Source organism: Amblyomma mixtum, chromosome 6 (genome assembly GCF_055824585.1).
Source record: "Amblyomma mixtum isolate Tamu chromosome 6, ASM5582458v1, whole genome shotgun sequence".
Lineage (NCBI taxonomy): Eukaryota > Metazoa > Arthropoda > Arachnida > Ixodida > Ixodidae > Amblyomma > Amblyomma mixtum.
The window spans coordinates 127219767-127238223 of NC_143017.1; the positions used below are offsets into that span (position 1 = coordinate 127219767).

Consider the following 18457-nt stretch of genomic DNA (forward strand, 5'->3'; position numbering starts at 1 on the left):
GTGTAATGTCGTAGTGCGTTCAGAGATGCTAATAGAGATTTTTGCACTCGTACGGTGAACGCGTTGACTACGGTAACTAGGACTGTACGGGAAATGCACCTGGGAAGGCATGGCAACGGTGGCAACAGCAGCACGTTACCGTAGTGGCCGTGCTGAAATTCTAAAGGCTAGGTTGCAGAAAAATGCAGTGCGATGCTTCCAGGCAGGCAGATAGAACGGCCCATGGGACTGCTGTTTCAATGTTGCTCTCTCTGTAGGGGCTTATTTTTATTTCCTTTTCGGTCGCTCCAACCTATTCTTTGTTACATTCGTGCGCACGGAAAGTACCTTTACGTTGTTTCTCGAAGGAAATGTTAAAGAAGCATAGTCTGTAGTAAATTGAGCGAAGTTGATGAACTAATGTTTAGTGGAGTGCTTAGTGTACAAGGTTGGCTGTTCGTGATAGCTGTCTGGAGTCTGGTTCATCGAAATTCGTCTCAATTTCTTGTCTGTAACGCACAGCATTGTGCCGTGTTTGGTACCAGTTTTATTGCCTCGTTTCTATTAGACATACAAAATAAGAACATGGACTGTCCACCACCGTACTGGAAAAAATAAGCTACGCAGTATTTCTTTTGGTTGTCGTCGAAATGAACGTCTTTGTTTTTGCCCATTAATCAAAACACCTGCCGCTCTGTCGATGACGAGGCCTTGTATAATTCGTACGCACCTGTTGCAGGTTTGTGGGATCGGTGAAGCTTTTTGCAAGCGCACATCACCGCTGTTGTAATTACGCCAACTTAGTTCGAATAATTTTGAAGATTGTTGCTTCTCACCACGTTCGACTGCTGGCGCTCACGCTTTGCTTGCAGCCACTGGAACGCATGATCCGGCAGCAACTGACGCTTACTCACCTTCATTGCAGCTTGCCAGCGGAGCTCTGCTGAAAGGCAACGATGGAACGTCTCGAGCTGTTAACGAAAGTGTGTTCTCGTTCTCACCTAGGTTCCCGTGAAGAAGCAGGCGCCTGCGATGAACGGAGGACCCAAGCGACCTGCTACGTCGTTCGAGTGAAATAAAGCGTGCACACCGGCACACTGTACTGTTAATCGCTGGTTTTCTGACTGCTTCATCGCGCTGCCTGGCTAAACTTCGTTCTCACCGGACCCTGATCATGATCACACGGCTACCGGCGGTGGAATGGGAAAGGTTAGTACCATGAAGTGGACTCGAGGATGTCGCCGCCGTGCGGAATGGTAGGTTGCTTCCTGTAGTACAATTGCTGTCGGCGATAGCCCGTTACCGGTAATTAAGTCTGAGCACAATCGGTAGTTCACCGATGCCATGGTAAGCTACATTTGAGTTGCGTGAGCTCGTGTGAAACCGAGAAGAGATGAAAGGTGCGGACTGATGCGCAGCGTCACTGACATTTGCGAAATCATGCGAGGTCGACTAGCAGCTGCGGTAACTACCTCAAACTGCGCTCGAGTTCGGTGGCCCTCGGCGTCGGTGGGCGGTGTTAACGAGCGGACAGGCGTATGCATTCCTGTTGTGCAGGAGCCTACCGCAAGTTTACCAAGAGCACAGAAGCAGTACTTTCGACGTACGCATAATTCCAGAGCACAGCCCAGCGGTCGCGAAAATCGCTCAGTGAGTTCACTGGTCGGCTACATTACTAGCACGGCCGCTAGATGGAAGCGTGGCACTAGAACGCGGGATCTGTTCTTTTGCATTTCTATGTAGGCGAAGTGCGAATGATCGCTGTGGGCTGTGCGATGCGTCTGTATATCGCACTGGCTGCAAAAGTAATGCATGAAGGTAATGAAAACTGCAGCGGATTATGGCTGCTGCACGCAGCTGTTTACTGTGGTCACGTGGCATGAAGGTCACGCGAGAAAGTATGCATGGCACAGACATTCACAAATTGCCCGGGTGGTCACGTTCTCGCTCGGCCGCAGTGGGGAAAGAAAACGCGCTCAACCGGAGTACCCGGTTCGAACCCGACCGTGGCGTTTCGATGGAGGCGAAACGCAAAAGGCGCCCGTGTACTGAGCGATGTCGGTGCACGTTGAGATTCCCAGGAGGTCGAAATTATCCCGGAGACGTCCACTACGGCACCTCTTTCACTCCCTCCTCTATACTTTCCCCCGAGATATGTGGACAGTTACTGCGTCATTTCCTCTCCTCAAAACCAATTTTCATTTTTTTTTCTTCGGTTATCGCGCACTATGGAGCGCTGCACTGCTTGAAGGAGTAAAATTGTATGAGTTCTCCATTGCGCAATAGGTTCGTCATGCGTTTTCTGGCTCCCGCCAAGAGCATCCGAGAACTCGGCCTAAGTTCCACGCACTGTGCCGTTCCTTGGGCCTTGAACCAAAGTGCTTCTCCACATTGAGCGCTTCGATGTGGTTATGTCCTGCACTGACACAGCCAGAGAAATCGCCGAGGTAAAAGCGCTTGTCTCAACTACCGAGTCTTCACAAGAAATTGTGAGAATGACATTAGTGTACGAAATATCGGCCCGTTACGCTAGGTTATCACGACGCTTGAGTTAAACGAGGTGTATTCTTGGCGTGAAACTTGCCGTCTTGATAGAGAAGCGGAATGGGGCATCATTAGGAACGTACGGAAGCGTGAACAGCCTAAACATAATATACGATTACCTAAGGGTTAAGCTCGTAGCAATATACGATTACCTAAGGGTTAAGCTCGTAGCATCTTCTGCAGATGCTGCAATTAAGTGCTCAAGGACAAGTTGTTCAATACCATCCAGCGGAGCATATCATGGATGACTGTTTCTAGTTCCGTACCCAAATAATTAACCCTTATACGAGGAACGAGCTGCTGGGTGAATTCAATCAATGTGAACCGCTTGCACGAATGAGGTCAACAAAATTTGGTCTGTTTCGCTTCTATAGCCTCATGTGCTGTCATAATTTTTTCACCAATAACTGTTTTTAGCGCTTGCGCCATGCAACTAGCCTAAATACACCGATTTTTAGAAAATGTATAAACGCCGAAAAACATCCGCCAATTCTTTTGAAAAACGCCGTGTAGTGGGGTAAAGTGAATCTAGAGTTGGCGCCAGAAAGCTGCCTCATGGGGGTATTTGTGAGTATGTTCTGCGGGGGCAGTCTAATGCTGCGGTATGCGCTGATAATCCGGGCGGTTGTTCTCCATTCACGGCCGGTCTCGAGGAGAGCGCGCGCGGTCTCCTGGAGACCGGCCGGGCTTGGTTTGGAAAAACTTCATTGATCGAAAAGATCAATGGGGTGGGATTAGTGGCTCTCTATGAAGGGCGCCCTTCCCTAAACAAGTCCGTAAGTTGGACTTCCTTACAGTCCCATAGGATGTGTTTTTCTGTTTATATGTGCCTGCAATCTAAGCAGTTCGGATCGATGGGATTTCCCATAATTTTAGGCCGAAGAATGGGAGGAGGAGTAAAGAGACTTTAATGGATAATGGAGGGGACTGCCTGGTTATAGGCCTGACAGTCAAGAATGGGGATCTTGACTGTCCCAGTTTGGGCTATACGTAGGTTTCTGGCCTGTTTTCTGGGTGAGGTGCAGGGTAAAGTTTCCGTACCTCTCTGAGATGATTGGCAATTTCCCTAGTTTCTTTAATGAGGGAGTCTGAGGTACTCCCCGATCCGACCCGGTTTTCTAGAACCCGAGCATATGGGTTCGCGTTCTCGTTTCCCCCGTGTGCAGGGGCCGCAATAATTTCTGCTCAGGTTACTTTGGCTGTTGATTAGCCCTGCGGCTGCAGAGCAAATCAGGCCTTTGTTTGGATCGCAATCTAGGAGTCAGTAATGGTTCTGCCTACACTGCCGCCCCCGAGAGCTGAGGCGTTGGCAACTTCTGAATTTCCGTAAGAGAGAAATAGGTTTGAGTTTATTTCCACAAATAAGGAGATACAATGGTTGTGGGGGTACAAGGGGAAAAAGCTGCTCAGGGGCAGCTTGACTGGCCCCTAGTACTGTTACAATGGCTGCAGCAGGGCGGAGAGAAGGATTATGAAAGACTAAAAGTTAAAATAAAAGGTAACGCTCCCCCACCCAAGAAAAAAAAACGACGTACATGGCTTATTACAGCACACAGTCATGCGCACACAAATATTTCAAACAGGTTTCTTACGGAACAAGTGAGCTCGTCGATGTTGCATTAAGTAAGGTCATTTAATAACTTTGGCAACCTGTAGCTGAACATTTGTTGGCAATAATTCGTGGATGAGGAACGCACCTAGTCTCCGGAGCTCGGGTAGTGTAGGGCCGGGCTACGCGTTTTGCGAGGTTAGCGAGAGAGCAAAGATTACCTATTCTGTTCTTTCTGTCTTTACGGTAGGATAAAACCAGGCGGTGATTCAATAAGCCGGGAAGTTTTAGGGTTCTAAGATCACGGAAAAGGGGAGCTGGTGCCGTCTGGGGATCTTGAACGTGCACTGACAGCATACGGGCGCCTTCTTTTTGCGCGCCATGGTTGCCTGCATAGGCGCGCCGCGCAATTCACGTCGCGTGAATAGGCTCGGTAATATCACCGCTACTATTCAACATAGCGATGATAGGACTCACGAAAGTACTGGACGAAATAGAAAACATCAGCTACGCAATGTATGCAGATGACATAACAATATGGACAACCACAGGCTCCCTAGCAGCTAAACAAGAGTGGCTACAAAGAGCGATCGACCATACTGAACAATACGCCAGGGCCAGAGGATTATTGTGCTCAGCAGAAAAATCAGAATACGTAAGAATCAAAAAAGGTACACGAAAATACGACTCCCAAATCACTCGGAAACGAGACAATACCTGAGAAAACGGAAGTCAGGGTACTTGGAATGTGGCTGCAAAACACAGGACGATGTAGCAAGCAAAACCGTTGCCTCTATTAAGAATACAACAGAGCAAGTCGCCAGTATCGTGCGAAGAATCAGCAGTAAAAAGAAGGGGATGAGAGAACAGGACACCTTAAGACTCAGACAGCCTCGTCTCGAGCAGGGTAACGTACAGCCTCCCCTACCACGAACTAAACAAGCAAGAAAGAGACTCTACAAATCGACACCATGCTACGCAAAGCGTACAAAACGGCGCTCCAACTTCCAATGTCCACACCAACCGAAAAACTAATGGCCCTGGGAGTATCGAACACCTTCGACGAACTACGAGAAGCGCAACGTAGTGCGCAATTAGACACTCACTTAAACCAGAACGGAAAGACACCTACTGGAGAAATTACGGCTACCTCTAGGTACACAAAGAGACAAGGAACAGATTAATAATGAAGACAGAAACAACATCCGGGTAAGACCAATACCCCGACACATGGATACGAATTTACATCATGAAAGACGACAAGCCAGAGTCCGAGCACTCGCCAGGGAACTCGGCGACAATCCCAACGAAGTCTACACGGATGCAGCAAAGTACCGATACCAACGCAGAGCGATCGCCGTTGTAACGGACGAAGGAGGGCAAGAAATAACCAGCACAACGATAAACAACCCAAACATAGAAGCCGCCATTGCCCTGGCAATATCGCACGGCAACGCAACAGGACACAACATCACTATAGTGTCGGACTCCAAACAAGCATGTAGAAACTACACAAGTGGCAGGATCGACAGCATCGCCAATCATATTCTGCACACGACGAGAAGATACAAAAACACAACATAGTATAGTGTGGGTTCCCGGACATTAGGGGCAACGTGGCAGCAGACGAGTTAGCTCGAGGGTACCTCAACCGAGCAGACTCGGCACTTTGCACTACAGGCACCTTTGACCCAGATACCCCCACGTACTCGGATGTACCCGATCATTACAGGGGTCGGCGGAAACGCTACCCAGCCCCACACAAAAGGCTCACCAAAGAGGAGGCGGTAGACTGGCGCAGACTACAAACCAGTACCTACCCACACCTGCACAACTACACCAGATTTTTCCTACACAATATGCAGACGAATGTCCGTGGTGTCAGGGTAAACCTACACTAGACATGTCACATGGACCTGCCCTAAGGCAGACTTAGAGCCCAGAGTAGACCACCCGAGTGTGATGCAGTGGGAGCACTTGCTGGCCAGCGAGGACGAGGAAGCGCAACGATTTCTCGTGCGCCGAGCCACGATGGCCGCAGTCAAGTGCGGCATCCTGGACCAAGGATCGACCACGGCGCCCAGTGACCCGTAAGGGTCAAGAACACTTGAAATTTATGAAGAATAAAGTTTTTTCCATCCATCCATCCAATGGGAGCACGGCGATGGTTCTAGTCTAAGACACAAAATTATCAATACTCCACTCCTTATCCATGAGCGCGTTTGTATCCGCTATCCACCTTGGCCAATCGTCCACCGTGGACATGTGCCGTTAAGCCTGAGGGCACCATTATCATCATCATTACGGCGACGGTGAAGCGTGTGCTGCTCGTTTTGGCCTGATCTGTCAGATAACACATAGGGGCCAGACTTCTCTGTACTTTGAACGCGTTGTTGCTCATCGCGCTGGCACGTGGCCTTGTTAATAGACACCTTTAGCATACCGTGTTACCGTTACCGGAGTACCGCGAGCCCGCGCGCAGCCAATGCGCAAATCGCCTTGACGGCGCCACGTACTCGGCAGCTACGCGCGCGCGGGGAGCATCGGGACCAATCAGCGCGGGCTCAGCGGCGGTGGGCGGGCACCCGGTACTCCGGTAACGGTAACACGGTATGCTAAAGGTGTCTAATTTCGTAACCGCACGGGGCGCGCTGTAATCTCGCTGGAGGCGAGTAGCTTGATGCAGGGATGAGTGTGATGCAGTGGGAGCACTTGCTGGCCAGCGAGGACGATGGAAGCGCAACGATTCCTTGTGCGCCGAGCCACGATGGCAGCAGTCAAGTGCGGCATCCTGGACCAAGGACCGACCACGCCGCCCAGTGACCCGTTACAAGAACACCAGTTTATTAACAAGAAAGTTTTTCCCATCCATCCATCAGATTTAAAGGACCACCCTCCGGTCGAAAATATTTTATATCCCGGTGACTGTGAGCCCATAAGCCCCATAAACCAACCAACCAACCGATTTTGGTTTGGTTTAATGGGGTTTAACGTCCCAAAGGAACTCAGGCTATGAGGGATGCCGTAGTGAAGGGCTCCGGAAATTTCGACCACCTGAGGCTGGTAAATTGGTTTTTTGAGGAAAGGAAATGGCGCAGCATCTGTCTCACATATATCGGCGGACACCTGAACCGCGCCGTAAGGGAAGGTAGGAGTGAAAGAAGAAAGAGGTGCCGTAGTGGTGGAGGTCTCCGGAATAATTTCGACCACCTGGGGATCTTTAACGTGCACTGACATCGCACAGCGCCTCTTGCGTTTCGTTTCGCCTCCATCGAAACGCGGCCGCCGTGGTCCACCTAAGGTGTGGTTTAACCGATTTTGCCGTGATCATCTCCTTCCGCTCCTCTCGGAGGATGACCTAGCCTCTGCAAGCCAAATTCGCTTTGGCGGGAGTCTGGTGGAGCAGGAACTGATTGCGTGTGCGCGAAAACGAAAGGGGCGAGCGCGCCTTTCAATCATCAGTCAGAGAGGCGGACCAATAGATGCCGTTTCTGCTTGTACATATCCAAGGTTTGATGGACCAGTGTAGAAAATGAGGTTTGGCTCTCCGAAAGGAAGCGTGAGAGAGCTTTGATTTGTATATTTGCACGCTGTAGCTGTAGTAGTTTGCAGACTATCTCCATACCTAATCGAAGCATTGGGCTTGTTTGTTTAAAATGTAGAGACCCTGGTCAGAGGCCCTTTAAGTCTGCAGCGAGGCTCCGCCCACATTCAAGGCTGCTGCACAGAATTCCTCCACGACAAAGTAGTAGTCTGTTGTTAAATTTTTGTTACCTAAACAAGAAGCTAATCACAAAAAAATGTCTAGAATTTTGACTTTTTCTTTAATAAAGTCAAAAATTAAAAAGCTTATTTCGTTCACTGTTGCGATTCACTAGCGGTGTAAAGGCGGGAACACATGTCAGGCGGGCGCTCCGAATCCGGTCCGGCTCGCCGCGTCCGGCGGCGCCGCTCCGGCCAGCCGGCGACCGCCGGACGCGTCAAACCGCCTAGATATGTCCGGTGCACCGCGTCCGGCGAATGTCCGGCACGCCGCTCCGGCGGGCAGTGGCAGCCAATGCGAGCGCGCAGAGCGCCAACGTCACGATGACGTCGAGTTCACGACGTCACAGGTGAGCACGACCATGGAGGAAGAAAAACTAGGAGGGACCATGACGTCACAATCTTGAAGCCTAGTCATAAAAAATATAATGGAAAGCATCATGGGAAATAGGCCCTCACGTGATAAGGCAGTGGTAGCTCTTAGCTGGATTTCGGTTTCGCTCGCTCGCTGTACGAGCAACTACGCGACCATCTGCTTGCGTTCACTGACGGCTCCGTGGTGAGCGCAAACTACTCGCTCGCCGCAGCGGCCAGCATCCCCAAGCGACGCGTGCGCTGACTGCGGCGCAGTGGAGACACTTGGAGCACATGCTCCTTCGCTGTGCCGCTTCTGCAGTGCCGCGTCGCGAGATTCTCGCGGCCTGCAGGGCGCTGGGAATCATCCCGGACAGTCTCGAAGCGCTCCTGTGGCCGCGCGGCACTGCGCGCACCCGTGATATTCTAGCCTCTATACCCGTGACAGAACAGTGGTGAGCCTCTGTGCGTTCATCGAACAGGCGGGCTTGACTTCCCGCTCGCTCTTCGCCAGGTAGTGCACGCGTGACACGAACGCTCCGTGGGTGCTACCTCCGACGGTATACGCGGCCGGGCGCCCCACCCCGACCGCTAGTGCAGTATGCCGCGGGCGCGATTAGTCCGAGACAGGACGCTACGAGCGCGCGGCTATGCATACAGTTTACTTCTTTTTGTAAGTGATTGTGCGCAGTGGCCGGGAGACCCCGCGCAGGGGCAGACGTAAAGCCGCCGGCACTCTCTCTCGACAGCGAGAGAGAGAGAAATACTTCACTGCTGAATTTCACGTCGGAACCGCCTATGTGCGCGCGCGTATTCGGCACGACTTGTGCCTTGAGAATAGCGGAGAACGGAGGGCCCATGGGCGGGCCGAAGTCCGCCTGCCCGAGAAATAGAATCTTGCGCAGCGCGCCGGAGCGCTCGTTCAACACGTCCGTCCGCCGTGAGCGCTCTGGAAGCCGCTGCGCCCTTTTTTAGAGGCTCGTTTCTTCGCCTACTCTCGAGTTCTCCGCTCATAGCATGCGCTGAAATAAACGCTCCGTATGTGTGTATAACGACGAAAGGAATTCCTCTCCATTCTCTTTATGAACCACAGTTGAACAGTGACGAGGTCGCGGCCGCACCCTTTGATGAAAAGTTTACCCGCAGTTTTCTACAGTGCACCCAAAAACTCAAGAGTGTAATCAACAGAGACGCGGAGCCTTCAGACAGCCTCGAGCTCGGTACGCATTCCGCCAAAGCGCTGCGCTGCGCTACTTCGGAGCACGGACGTTCACTAAAAAGCACCGCTGGCTGGCAGTCTGGTAACTGTGGAGGAGGGCCTATTTCCCATGAGTCAGTGCGCAAAAGGGCCCTCGGCAGCGGCGTCAGAGGAGGATGGCTTGCAGAGGCTGAGCGCACTCCCTCCTAGTTTTTTTACCTCCATGAGCACGACAGAGGTACAGTGGCGAGCGGTGTGTCGGCTGCTGAATTGTAGGGCTAGTTTTACAGCGCTGTTTTCACCGAACACCATGTCTTCGTTCAAACAGTCCCGGATTTGGGAGAACGAACAAGGGGTGCCGAGTGTAGCAGCTTTTTTGAGCGCTGGCCAGTCCCGAAGAGCCCTCGGCTGCGGCGTCGATACGAAACCACTAGGCCTAGCGACGACTAGGGCAGTCGGGGACTAGCGCGCAGTTCGTCGCCCGGCGTTGCCGAAAGCTCCACTCTAGAGCAGGCATGCTGTCGTTGCTCGAATCTAGGAAGCATCCTTTCTGGTAGCATGGCTGTTCTGTATTTTCTTGTGCGAATTTATTTATTTATCAAATACTGCCAACTGCCTCTTGGCAGTCAAAGCAGGAGTGGATACATTGTTCTTGAACAATTGCTAAAGTGAGTTTAACAGCGGCAAAGAAAGAAAACATGCTATTGACAATCAGCCATGAAGGAATGTGCACAATCAAAAACACACAAAAAAAGAAAGAAGGAATACACTTTGAAAGGCGGACGGCAAAGCAAGAAGCGTTGTAAAGAAATACTTGCAGCATCATAGATAAGATGACACGGCTGTAACAAAAGATTCAACTGAGGGCATGTCAGCTACTTCATAGGGTAAGGCGTTCCACTCAGCTGTGGTTCGAGGAAAGAATGATGAACGGTAGGCGTTAGTTTTAACCTGCGGCATTACAATTGTTTTGCTGTGCTTGCCTCTCGTTTTCCTGGATTCGTTGAAGTGCATGTAATTATGAAAATTTATTTTGACACGGTGGTTGACAATACTGTACATCATTTGTAGGCGGTGTAGTTTGCGGCGCATTTCTAGCGACGGGAGCCCAGCTCGTGTTCTCAGGTCTGAAACAGAGATACTTCTATGGTAAGCGTTAAAAATGAATCGAAGTGCTTTCTTTTGTACCCCTTCAATGTGATTGATGTTTTTCTTAGTATGAGGGTCCCAAACAGTGTCAGCGTAATCAAGAATTGGCCTAACGAGTGTCGTGAATGCTGCAAGTTTTGTTGCACTAGTGCAGTGCCTCATGCGGTGCTTTAATAACCACAGCTTTTTTAGTGCCGCCGACACAACATATTCAACATGTGCGTTCCACGTTAATTTGGAGTCAATTATAACACCAAGATATTTGAAGTTGTCAACCCGCTTGACATCAGCATTGTTAATTTTGTAAGTATATATTAACGGTTTTTTCTTTCTTGTGACCATCATGTGGGCACATTTAGAGACATTTAGGTTCATACGCCAGGATTGACACCAACTGGTAATTGCAGAGAGGTAATCACGTAGCACAATTTGATCTTGCACAGATTCGATGACCTGGTACACGATGCAGTCATCGGCAAAGAACCGGCATTGTACAGAGGAATCCAAAGACAGGTCATTTAAATAGATCAGAAAAAGAAGAGGTCCAAGGACAGAACCTTGTGGTACACCGGATAATACAGGGGCAGTTGAAGAAAGTGAGTTTTCAATGCAGACATACTGTTGTCGATTGGATAAGTAACAATCAAGCCAATTCAAAATTTGTTCATTTTGCAATACACTTTTTAGCTTAAGTAATAACCTTTTGTGACAGACTCGGTCAAACGCCTTTTCGAAGTCGAGGAACAGTATATCAATTTGCCCACCCCGATCCAAAGCTACCATGAGATCATTAGTAGTGTGTAGTAGTTGCGTAACGTGAAGTAAGCCGAGCCTGCCGGTCGACCAGCCTGGATCCCGTCTGCCGGCGTCATAAAAACGAGCTAATGAGTGTTCTTGACGTAAATAATAAACCCTGGGATAGGGAAATGAGACAATTGTATCATTTTTCTGGTTCATTGGCCAATACCGAGGTGCTGGTAAAAGTAACAACTGTGGTACGAGCGAACTAGTTGCGAGAACCGCCTCGCAGCTGCCGCTAGCTGGCCCGACGCTGGGGTCCGGCTCGACTGGCGCCCGCTAGCCGCTGCTGAAGGCGCCACGGAAACTGACCATACTATTATTTTATTGTGAGATGATGCTGTTGACAGCAAAGCGGAGTGAAGAATAGCCCTTCAGTTATAGCGCAGGCGACTTCCGAAGCGCCGGCCCCTGCCGCTTCGATGCGAAGCAGGCTATAGGCCTAGCGACGACCACGGTCAAGCGCGTGTTTGCGTCTGTACAACAAAAGCAGCAATGTTGTACGGAACACCAGCGTCTTCTAGACATCATTGTTTTATTGTCGGTTGCGGAAATAGTCGACGAAAGTGAAAAAAAAAACAAACGCCGCCAGTATGTACGCGCACCATGTTATGCGAAGGTCCCAGCACATCTGCGGTGTCCTTTTCTTCACCGCTTTTCCGCCGGTCCCGAGTTGCATTGGCAGTGGGCGTAGTTGTGGAACAAAGAATACTTGCGCCAACAAAAAGCTTAAACGTTAGCGCACTTTGTGAACGAAATGCAGACAGAAACAAACCCACTGCCTGTGCCTAATATCGGGTGCGGAACGAAGCGCAGTGCCTGGGTTACCAAACTATAATCTGTGCATAATTTTAAGAGATCAAGTATTTGGACAGCCTTGGCAGAGCTCTTTTAATTCAGCAGTACACTACGTGAGGACTTCACAAATTTGGCCACAACTTCGTTTCGCCGCCCCACATGATCGTCAATATCGGGAGGATATGGGGACCGCCACCTGAAAAAAATAAACATGTCGTTAGTGCAAAAATACTAATTTAATTTGCACAGCATGGCATGAATAGAAACGGCGACATGAACTTTTACCCAACTGCAAAGTGAGGAAAATGCAGCCATGGCAACGTAAGATGAAAAAATACACGGCATGCACAGGACGGTAAACTCTGCCATGCATTGTAATAAATTATTCGACTGAAATCGCATCGAATGCACTGTAAAAAAAAATCCACACTATGCATAACCATGCCAGAGAACAACAAGCGGAGTGACTTGAGCAGTGCCCCGACCCGATTGAGACTGGAATTCTCAACACATGTGCGGCGATTCTGTCAGTAAGTGGTAATAGCGTTCCGTTAGCGTACCAACCTATTCGATCGTGTAATTTCACATTTTTCTGGTATTTGTGCACCAGTGAGTACTGACGGGAGCGGAGAAGGCGAGAATGCGAATTGCTTCAGTCAACTGGTTGTATCGCTCGTATTACGCAGCCCTACGAAAGCGGCAGGAGGGGCCGAATTTCAATTTCATCGCGCGTATCTCCGCTAACAAACATTCTAATCATCAGAAGTGGATTCATTTCGGTCATGTACCCGCTGTTTCCAAAATGTTTAGTTTGTAAACGGGGTACTCTGTCGCAAGCTCAGCATCTAAACTGTCACACTCGCCATGTCCAAGCAGGCAGCGAAAACGTTCAAGAAAAACTGCGTTCCACGAAAAACTAGATATCCATTGCTCTCCGCGATTTTGTGTTTCAACACATTTTGCTTTCGTTTTTCTAACATGCAACACCGTGCCGCATTTGCCCTACAGCAACCGGCGACAAAAAAGCACGCGTGAACTGCGAGCATGGCACTCACCAATGCTGATCGTCCGCTGCGTCGAGGAATGGTCGCTTGCTCCCAGTTGATTATTGCAGGAGATAATGGCATAGCACACACGAGGCGAACCCCTACCCAAAATTTCTAGGCTTGGCAGGAATAAAACGGGCGAATGACACTTTCAGAGATCGCACGCTGCTTCGTCTGCAGCCCACCGGCTGCAAATTATCAGCCCACGATGGCGTCGGCGGTAGGCGGCGCTCGAGTAAAACAAACATGGCGGCGCCCAGGTATCGAAACTAAAATCATGTATAGTCATTTTAAGTGGTTGCTTATTACTCATAGCTTGGTGATCCTTTCGACAAGTTTTTCACGGCGCGGTTGAGGTGTCCACCGCGAAGTGAGACAGTTACTGCTCATTTCCTCAAAACCTAATTTCCGGGTGCCACTGTTACTGCTCTGCGCCTTTCCTTTCCTCATAACGGTCCAAAAATGAAATAGGGCGGGGAGACCTCACAGTTCGATTTCTGTTATGCCCGTACCGTCGAATTTTTTCGAGAAAAACAGAAAAAGGCATTTACGTTGCGGGATTGGTGCGTGTTTTCCCATGCGCCCACAAAAGAAAAATATGTTTTTACTTGTATGCTTTGTACCATTACGTGGAATGCGTTATTTTCAGTGGTTATGGAACCGCGGATCCGGCAACGTTGATCCGGTCGAGTCGCTGCCAATCCGTAAAGCCGCGTAGCCACGCGTAGCCGCGTGTGGCCTGACCGGCTGGCCTTGGTTTTCTTTTCGACCCCGGGGCAAGTTTATCCTCTTTTTATCTGTAATGTTTGCGAGAGGCTGTATACTTTTTCAGGCCACATCTCGTCTAGACGGTCTGCGGTTAGCTCGTCCGCTCGCGAAAATGGTAAGTGGAATCGCGGAGATGGTCCGGTGACCAAAAATGTTTCGTTCGCACCGTCGTAAGGCATGATTTAGCCGTCTGCATCTGCTTCTCCTTCGCGCAATAGAAACTGCGCGAAATTTGATGGGGAGCTGGATCAACAAGTGGTCGGCCCTTTTTTCGGTCTGCGCCATTCCGACAGTTAGGCTCCGTGTGCGGGTTTTTTATAGCACTTGCAAAAGTCATGCAGGATGCTTCAGAGCTCGACGAGAACAGCAACTTTACAGTCCTAAAACACATTGTCATCACTGCAGTGTGTTTTATGCTTTAAACTGCATATTTGCAGTCCTAAGACTTGCGTCACGTTTGCACTGCAGTGTGCTTGGTCCTTTGCCGGCACGCTCCTGCCGTTTTACAGATGGAATTCGCGCAATAATGAAAGCACACCCAGCGGTATTTCAGTTCTCAATTTTCACAGCTCTCTTGCACGAGTTTAAATGCCTCAGTGCAGAAACTTGGTAACTTATCTACTGCATGATAAGTGCTGTTTTTTTTTTTTAATTGTAGGATTGAACTACCCGAAGCGATTTGCGGGCTGTGAGGGATGCCGCAGTGGAGAGCTCCGGTTTAATTTAGGCCACTTTAACTTGCGCTGACATCGCACAACACGTGAGTAGAAATAGGCCGCCGCAGCCGGGATCGAACCCGTGACCTTGGAATCAGATTCTTTTAAAAAGAGAAGGCGCAGTATACTTATCTTTGGCTTTATAGCTGTTTTGTACCCAACCAAATTAGGCTGGGCATTTCATGCGCGAGGATCACCACGATATAATCGTTTTTTTTTTTTTTTTTGGAGCAAAGATTTGCTGTTGATACAGCTGTCTGTTATAAGCGGAGCAACACCGGTTCCAGCGCCGCGGTGCCTTGCTTCACCAGGAAAATGTCAGTTGCGTTCGGCGGTGATCGGGGACAGCAATTATTTTGCCTATAATTATAGCTCGGCGGGAAGCCATGGCTTACGTGCTACTTTTAACTCCATCTGCTACGCCAGCGCTCTTGCTGCACTCGTTCGGTAACCGGCAACATGGCGGGGCCCGAGCATGCTGCTGGTGTATAAAGGATTTAGAAAATCTTACTGTCGATCATATGTGCAACTACACCGCTGGATGTGCACAAATTCAGTTCGCGTGGTACAGCCTGCAGTTTCTTTCGCCACTGGTGCCTGCTGTAGGATGACGAATTCTCGACGACCGTTTTCAGTTGCGCTGCAGCCGCAGACAAGGAATACCAACTTGCCCTAACACGCTCGCTATATTAGCTTCATTCAAATAGAGCTTGCGCTTGGGCTAGTTGGTTGCATACCAATTGGAGCATTTGCGGGCGCTGCATAGTTACCCGACAGACATAGGTCAAAACGGGACTTTGAGTTTGCTGGTTTAGTTTGTGGGGGGGTCTAACGTCCCAAAGCGACTCAGGCTATGAGGGACGCCATAGTGAAATGCTCCAAAAATTTCGACCACCTCGGTTTCTTTATAACGTGCAGACATCGCAGAGTACACGGGCCTCTAGAATTTCGCCTCCGTCGAAATTCGACCGCCGCGGCCGGGATCGAACCCGCGTCTTTCGGGTCAGCAGCCGAGCCCCATAACCACTGAGGCACCGTGGCGGCTGGGGCGAAGTTGGATCATCCGCCTCGCACGCAGGAGGCGCGGGGTTCGATCCCCAGCGCCGCCAGGTACCCACCGGTGATAAAATAAGTGCAAACTTTCCCCTGGCCTGATGCTCGGCTTATATGGAGTGAAACGCTTGGGAAATGGGACTTCGATCCCACCTAGTGTTGAAAAAAAAGGCTACAATGGGCTTTACAGCACAAAGTGGATTTCAGCTCCTCATGGAAAGATTTTCTATCGAGGGAGGGGTAAGGTTGGCCAAAGGCACTTTTCCAAGCATTTTGCCCCAGAAGAGCCGAGCATCAGGCCGGGAGAAATCTCATACCCATTATAAAACTGGTCGGTACCCGGCAGCATGGCACTGGGGATCGAACCCAGCACCTCTTGAATGCAAGGCAGATGCTCTACCACATGGTCACTGCTTCTGTGTCTGTCATAACTACGCAGCACCTGAAAATGCTCTCTCATCGGTAACTTTATTCTCCAAGGAAACGTCTTTCTGGACATGCTTACGCGCCCTGAAACGGTCATCCTGCGCTTGAGGCTTTTCACTGCGGCCTAGTTCGGCCAAGTTGTGCAAACAGGGCAACAGCAGCTGTACCACTGGTGCTGAAATAACACCTGCTAAGCGTTTTTTTACTGTGTTGTTCCTGAAGGCTTCGAAGAGGGCAAAGCTTACTGAAGAGGAGAGGAAGACCAGCCTGACGCCCCTCCTTGACGCCGGCTGGACGACAGTCAAAGACCGTGATGCAATATACAAGGAATTCTTGTTCAAAAACTTCAACCAGGTAAGCTGTAAAATGGTAAATTATTTGTGGGGGAAAAGATCTTCAGTCAGTCTTGGAACACAGTATAAAAAGGAATTACCTTTTACGCATTATTGCTTGAGAATCACTGCAGCCAGAACTGAACCACTTTATTTCACAATAAAGTGTTTTTTTTTTCCGTGTAGTTCTCGCTAGTTTGCACATACTTTTCCCTCTGTAGTTGAGAGTAAACCTTCTGAATATAGAGGTATAATGCTGCCTTGGGGTTATTTCTTAGTACTCATTTTGTATCTGCTCACAAATCCCAGCAGAAAAAGTATGAAGTATCAGGTTGGATGCTCTATTGTCTACCCCTCCCATATCATGTGCAGTCTCTCTGTCGCCTGTTTTAGTGGCATATCTCCTTATCTTCAGAGGTGACTTTGTGAAGGCGGTTGCAAAGAAGTCAGATCATCGTTGTTGCATCGCCTTTCAAGCGTGTTCTTGACTCGGGCTGCCTAGGCATGGATCGCAGAGGGAATGCTTAGTGACAAAGTAGGGAAGCCTTTTGGGATGGCAGTTTGTACTCTCTTGTGGCTGTGCATTCGTGAGGCATGGTTTGTGGCACTTTTTTGGCCATCACGTCTGCAAAGCTGGACGGTTTGGGTGACAACCTCCAGGGCAACATGCACAGGCTTCAAGCAATGTGGCTAATGGCTGTTCATAATGTGCAAGAGTTGTGTGTCAGGGCTAGCCAGCTGCACAGCACAGCCCTTCTAATCCCCAAAAGAGCTACGAGTACACTTTTCTCAGTTGTAAATGAGAAGAATCGATTGAGATAAATCTTGCAGCAGGGCTGTATTTTCCGACGCCATCTACTACACAGTGTTGTAATTGATGTTACTGTACTCTGCAATCAATGTCTCCTGCTGCCTTGTAAATGGCTCCAGGGCCCAGTCAAGTTGTAGGCTGCAACTTTCAGCCCTGGAGACCGTCCAGTATTTCTGGCAAATAAATTGAATAGGATTGAATTGGCAGTGCCACAATCAGCTAGCATCCAGACCCTGGGCCAAGCCCATTTAATTTGGGGTAAAACTGTGCCAGATCGGTTATGCAGCCTGTTAGTGCCCAGTGAGTTATTGCGTGTGCACATAGCACCACATATCACAAATAATTTGTGCTGCTTTTAAAATTAGCGCAGAAAATGTTCACTGCTTTTAGTCCTACTTTCACACTAGCATTGCATGAAATAAGCATGACAAATTAGTAAAACTAACACAGCAGAAGCTGAATAGTGTATGTATGTGTGCAGCGATAGGCCAGGCCTGCACTGACCTTTCTGAGTCTGGCATGGTAACAGTATGAACCCATCCATGGTTAGCAACTATCGGCAAATAATGGAAATTTCTTTGCTGCGCAGATAACTCTTCATTGCTGCGCACAGCACAGAAGAAATTATCCGGCCATTTTTTCAGCTGCAATGACATATAGTAATCACAAGTTGATGCACTTGCTAAGTGCAACTGGCTGTAAGACAAACAAAAATCGGCGCGGCAGTATTATACAGCATAGTTAGTGAGCTGCTTCTGTGCTATTTTAGCTTCATGATGAGCAATCATCAGACAGCTATAAAATAACAAATGTACATGTGTCACAAAATGTCTTTTTCAGTCATTTGGCTTCATGACCCGCATAGCAATGCAAGCCGAAAAGATGGACCACCACCCAGAATGGTTCAACGTGTACAACAAAGTCCAAATAACTCTCAGCACTCACGACGTCGGCGGCCTTTCTACCAATGATGTCAAGCTCGCAAATTTCATTGAAACTGCGGCAAAGAGTGTAACTGCTTAGCGCCCATCAAAACAACAGTTCTGTGGAACCATGCTTTCGATAAGCTGCCCAAAGAGAAGAGATCATGTCTGTGCATTTGCTGCCTCAGTATGAAAATAAACAGTATGTAAACCAGGACTGCTTCATTTAAATTCAAATATAGATAGAGCAA

At 49.2% G+C, this 18457-nt stretch overlaps 1 protein-coding gene across 2 annotated transcripts; it reads left to right on the forward strand.

Annotated features, from left to right (window-relative positions):
* Positions 1–1199: 1199 nt before the first annotated feature.
* Pcd (pterin-4a-carbinolamine dehydratase) lies at positions 1200–18423 on the forward strand. Of its 2 annotated transcripts, none has more exons than XM_089549086.1 (3): positions 1200–1235; positions 16363–16494; positions 18124–18423. In XM_089549086.1, the coding sequence occupies exons 1-3, from the start codon at positions 1215–1217 to the stop codon at positions 18304–18306; spliced, it is 336 nt and encodes a 111-aa protein (XP_089405212.1). In that variant the 5' UTR covers positions 1200–1214; the 3' UTR covers positions 18307–18423. The 2 variants fall into 2 exon arrangements, with proteins under 2 accessions (XP_089405212.1, XP_089405211.1); XM_089549085.1 differs by lacking the exon at positions 1200–1235 and adding an exon at positions 13903–14060.
* Positions 18424–18457: the final 34 nt, after the last annotated feature.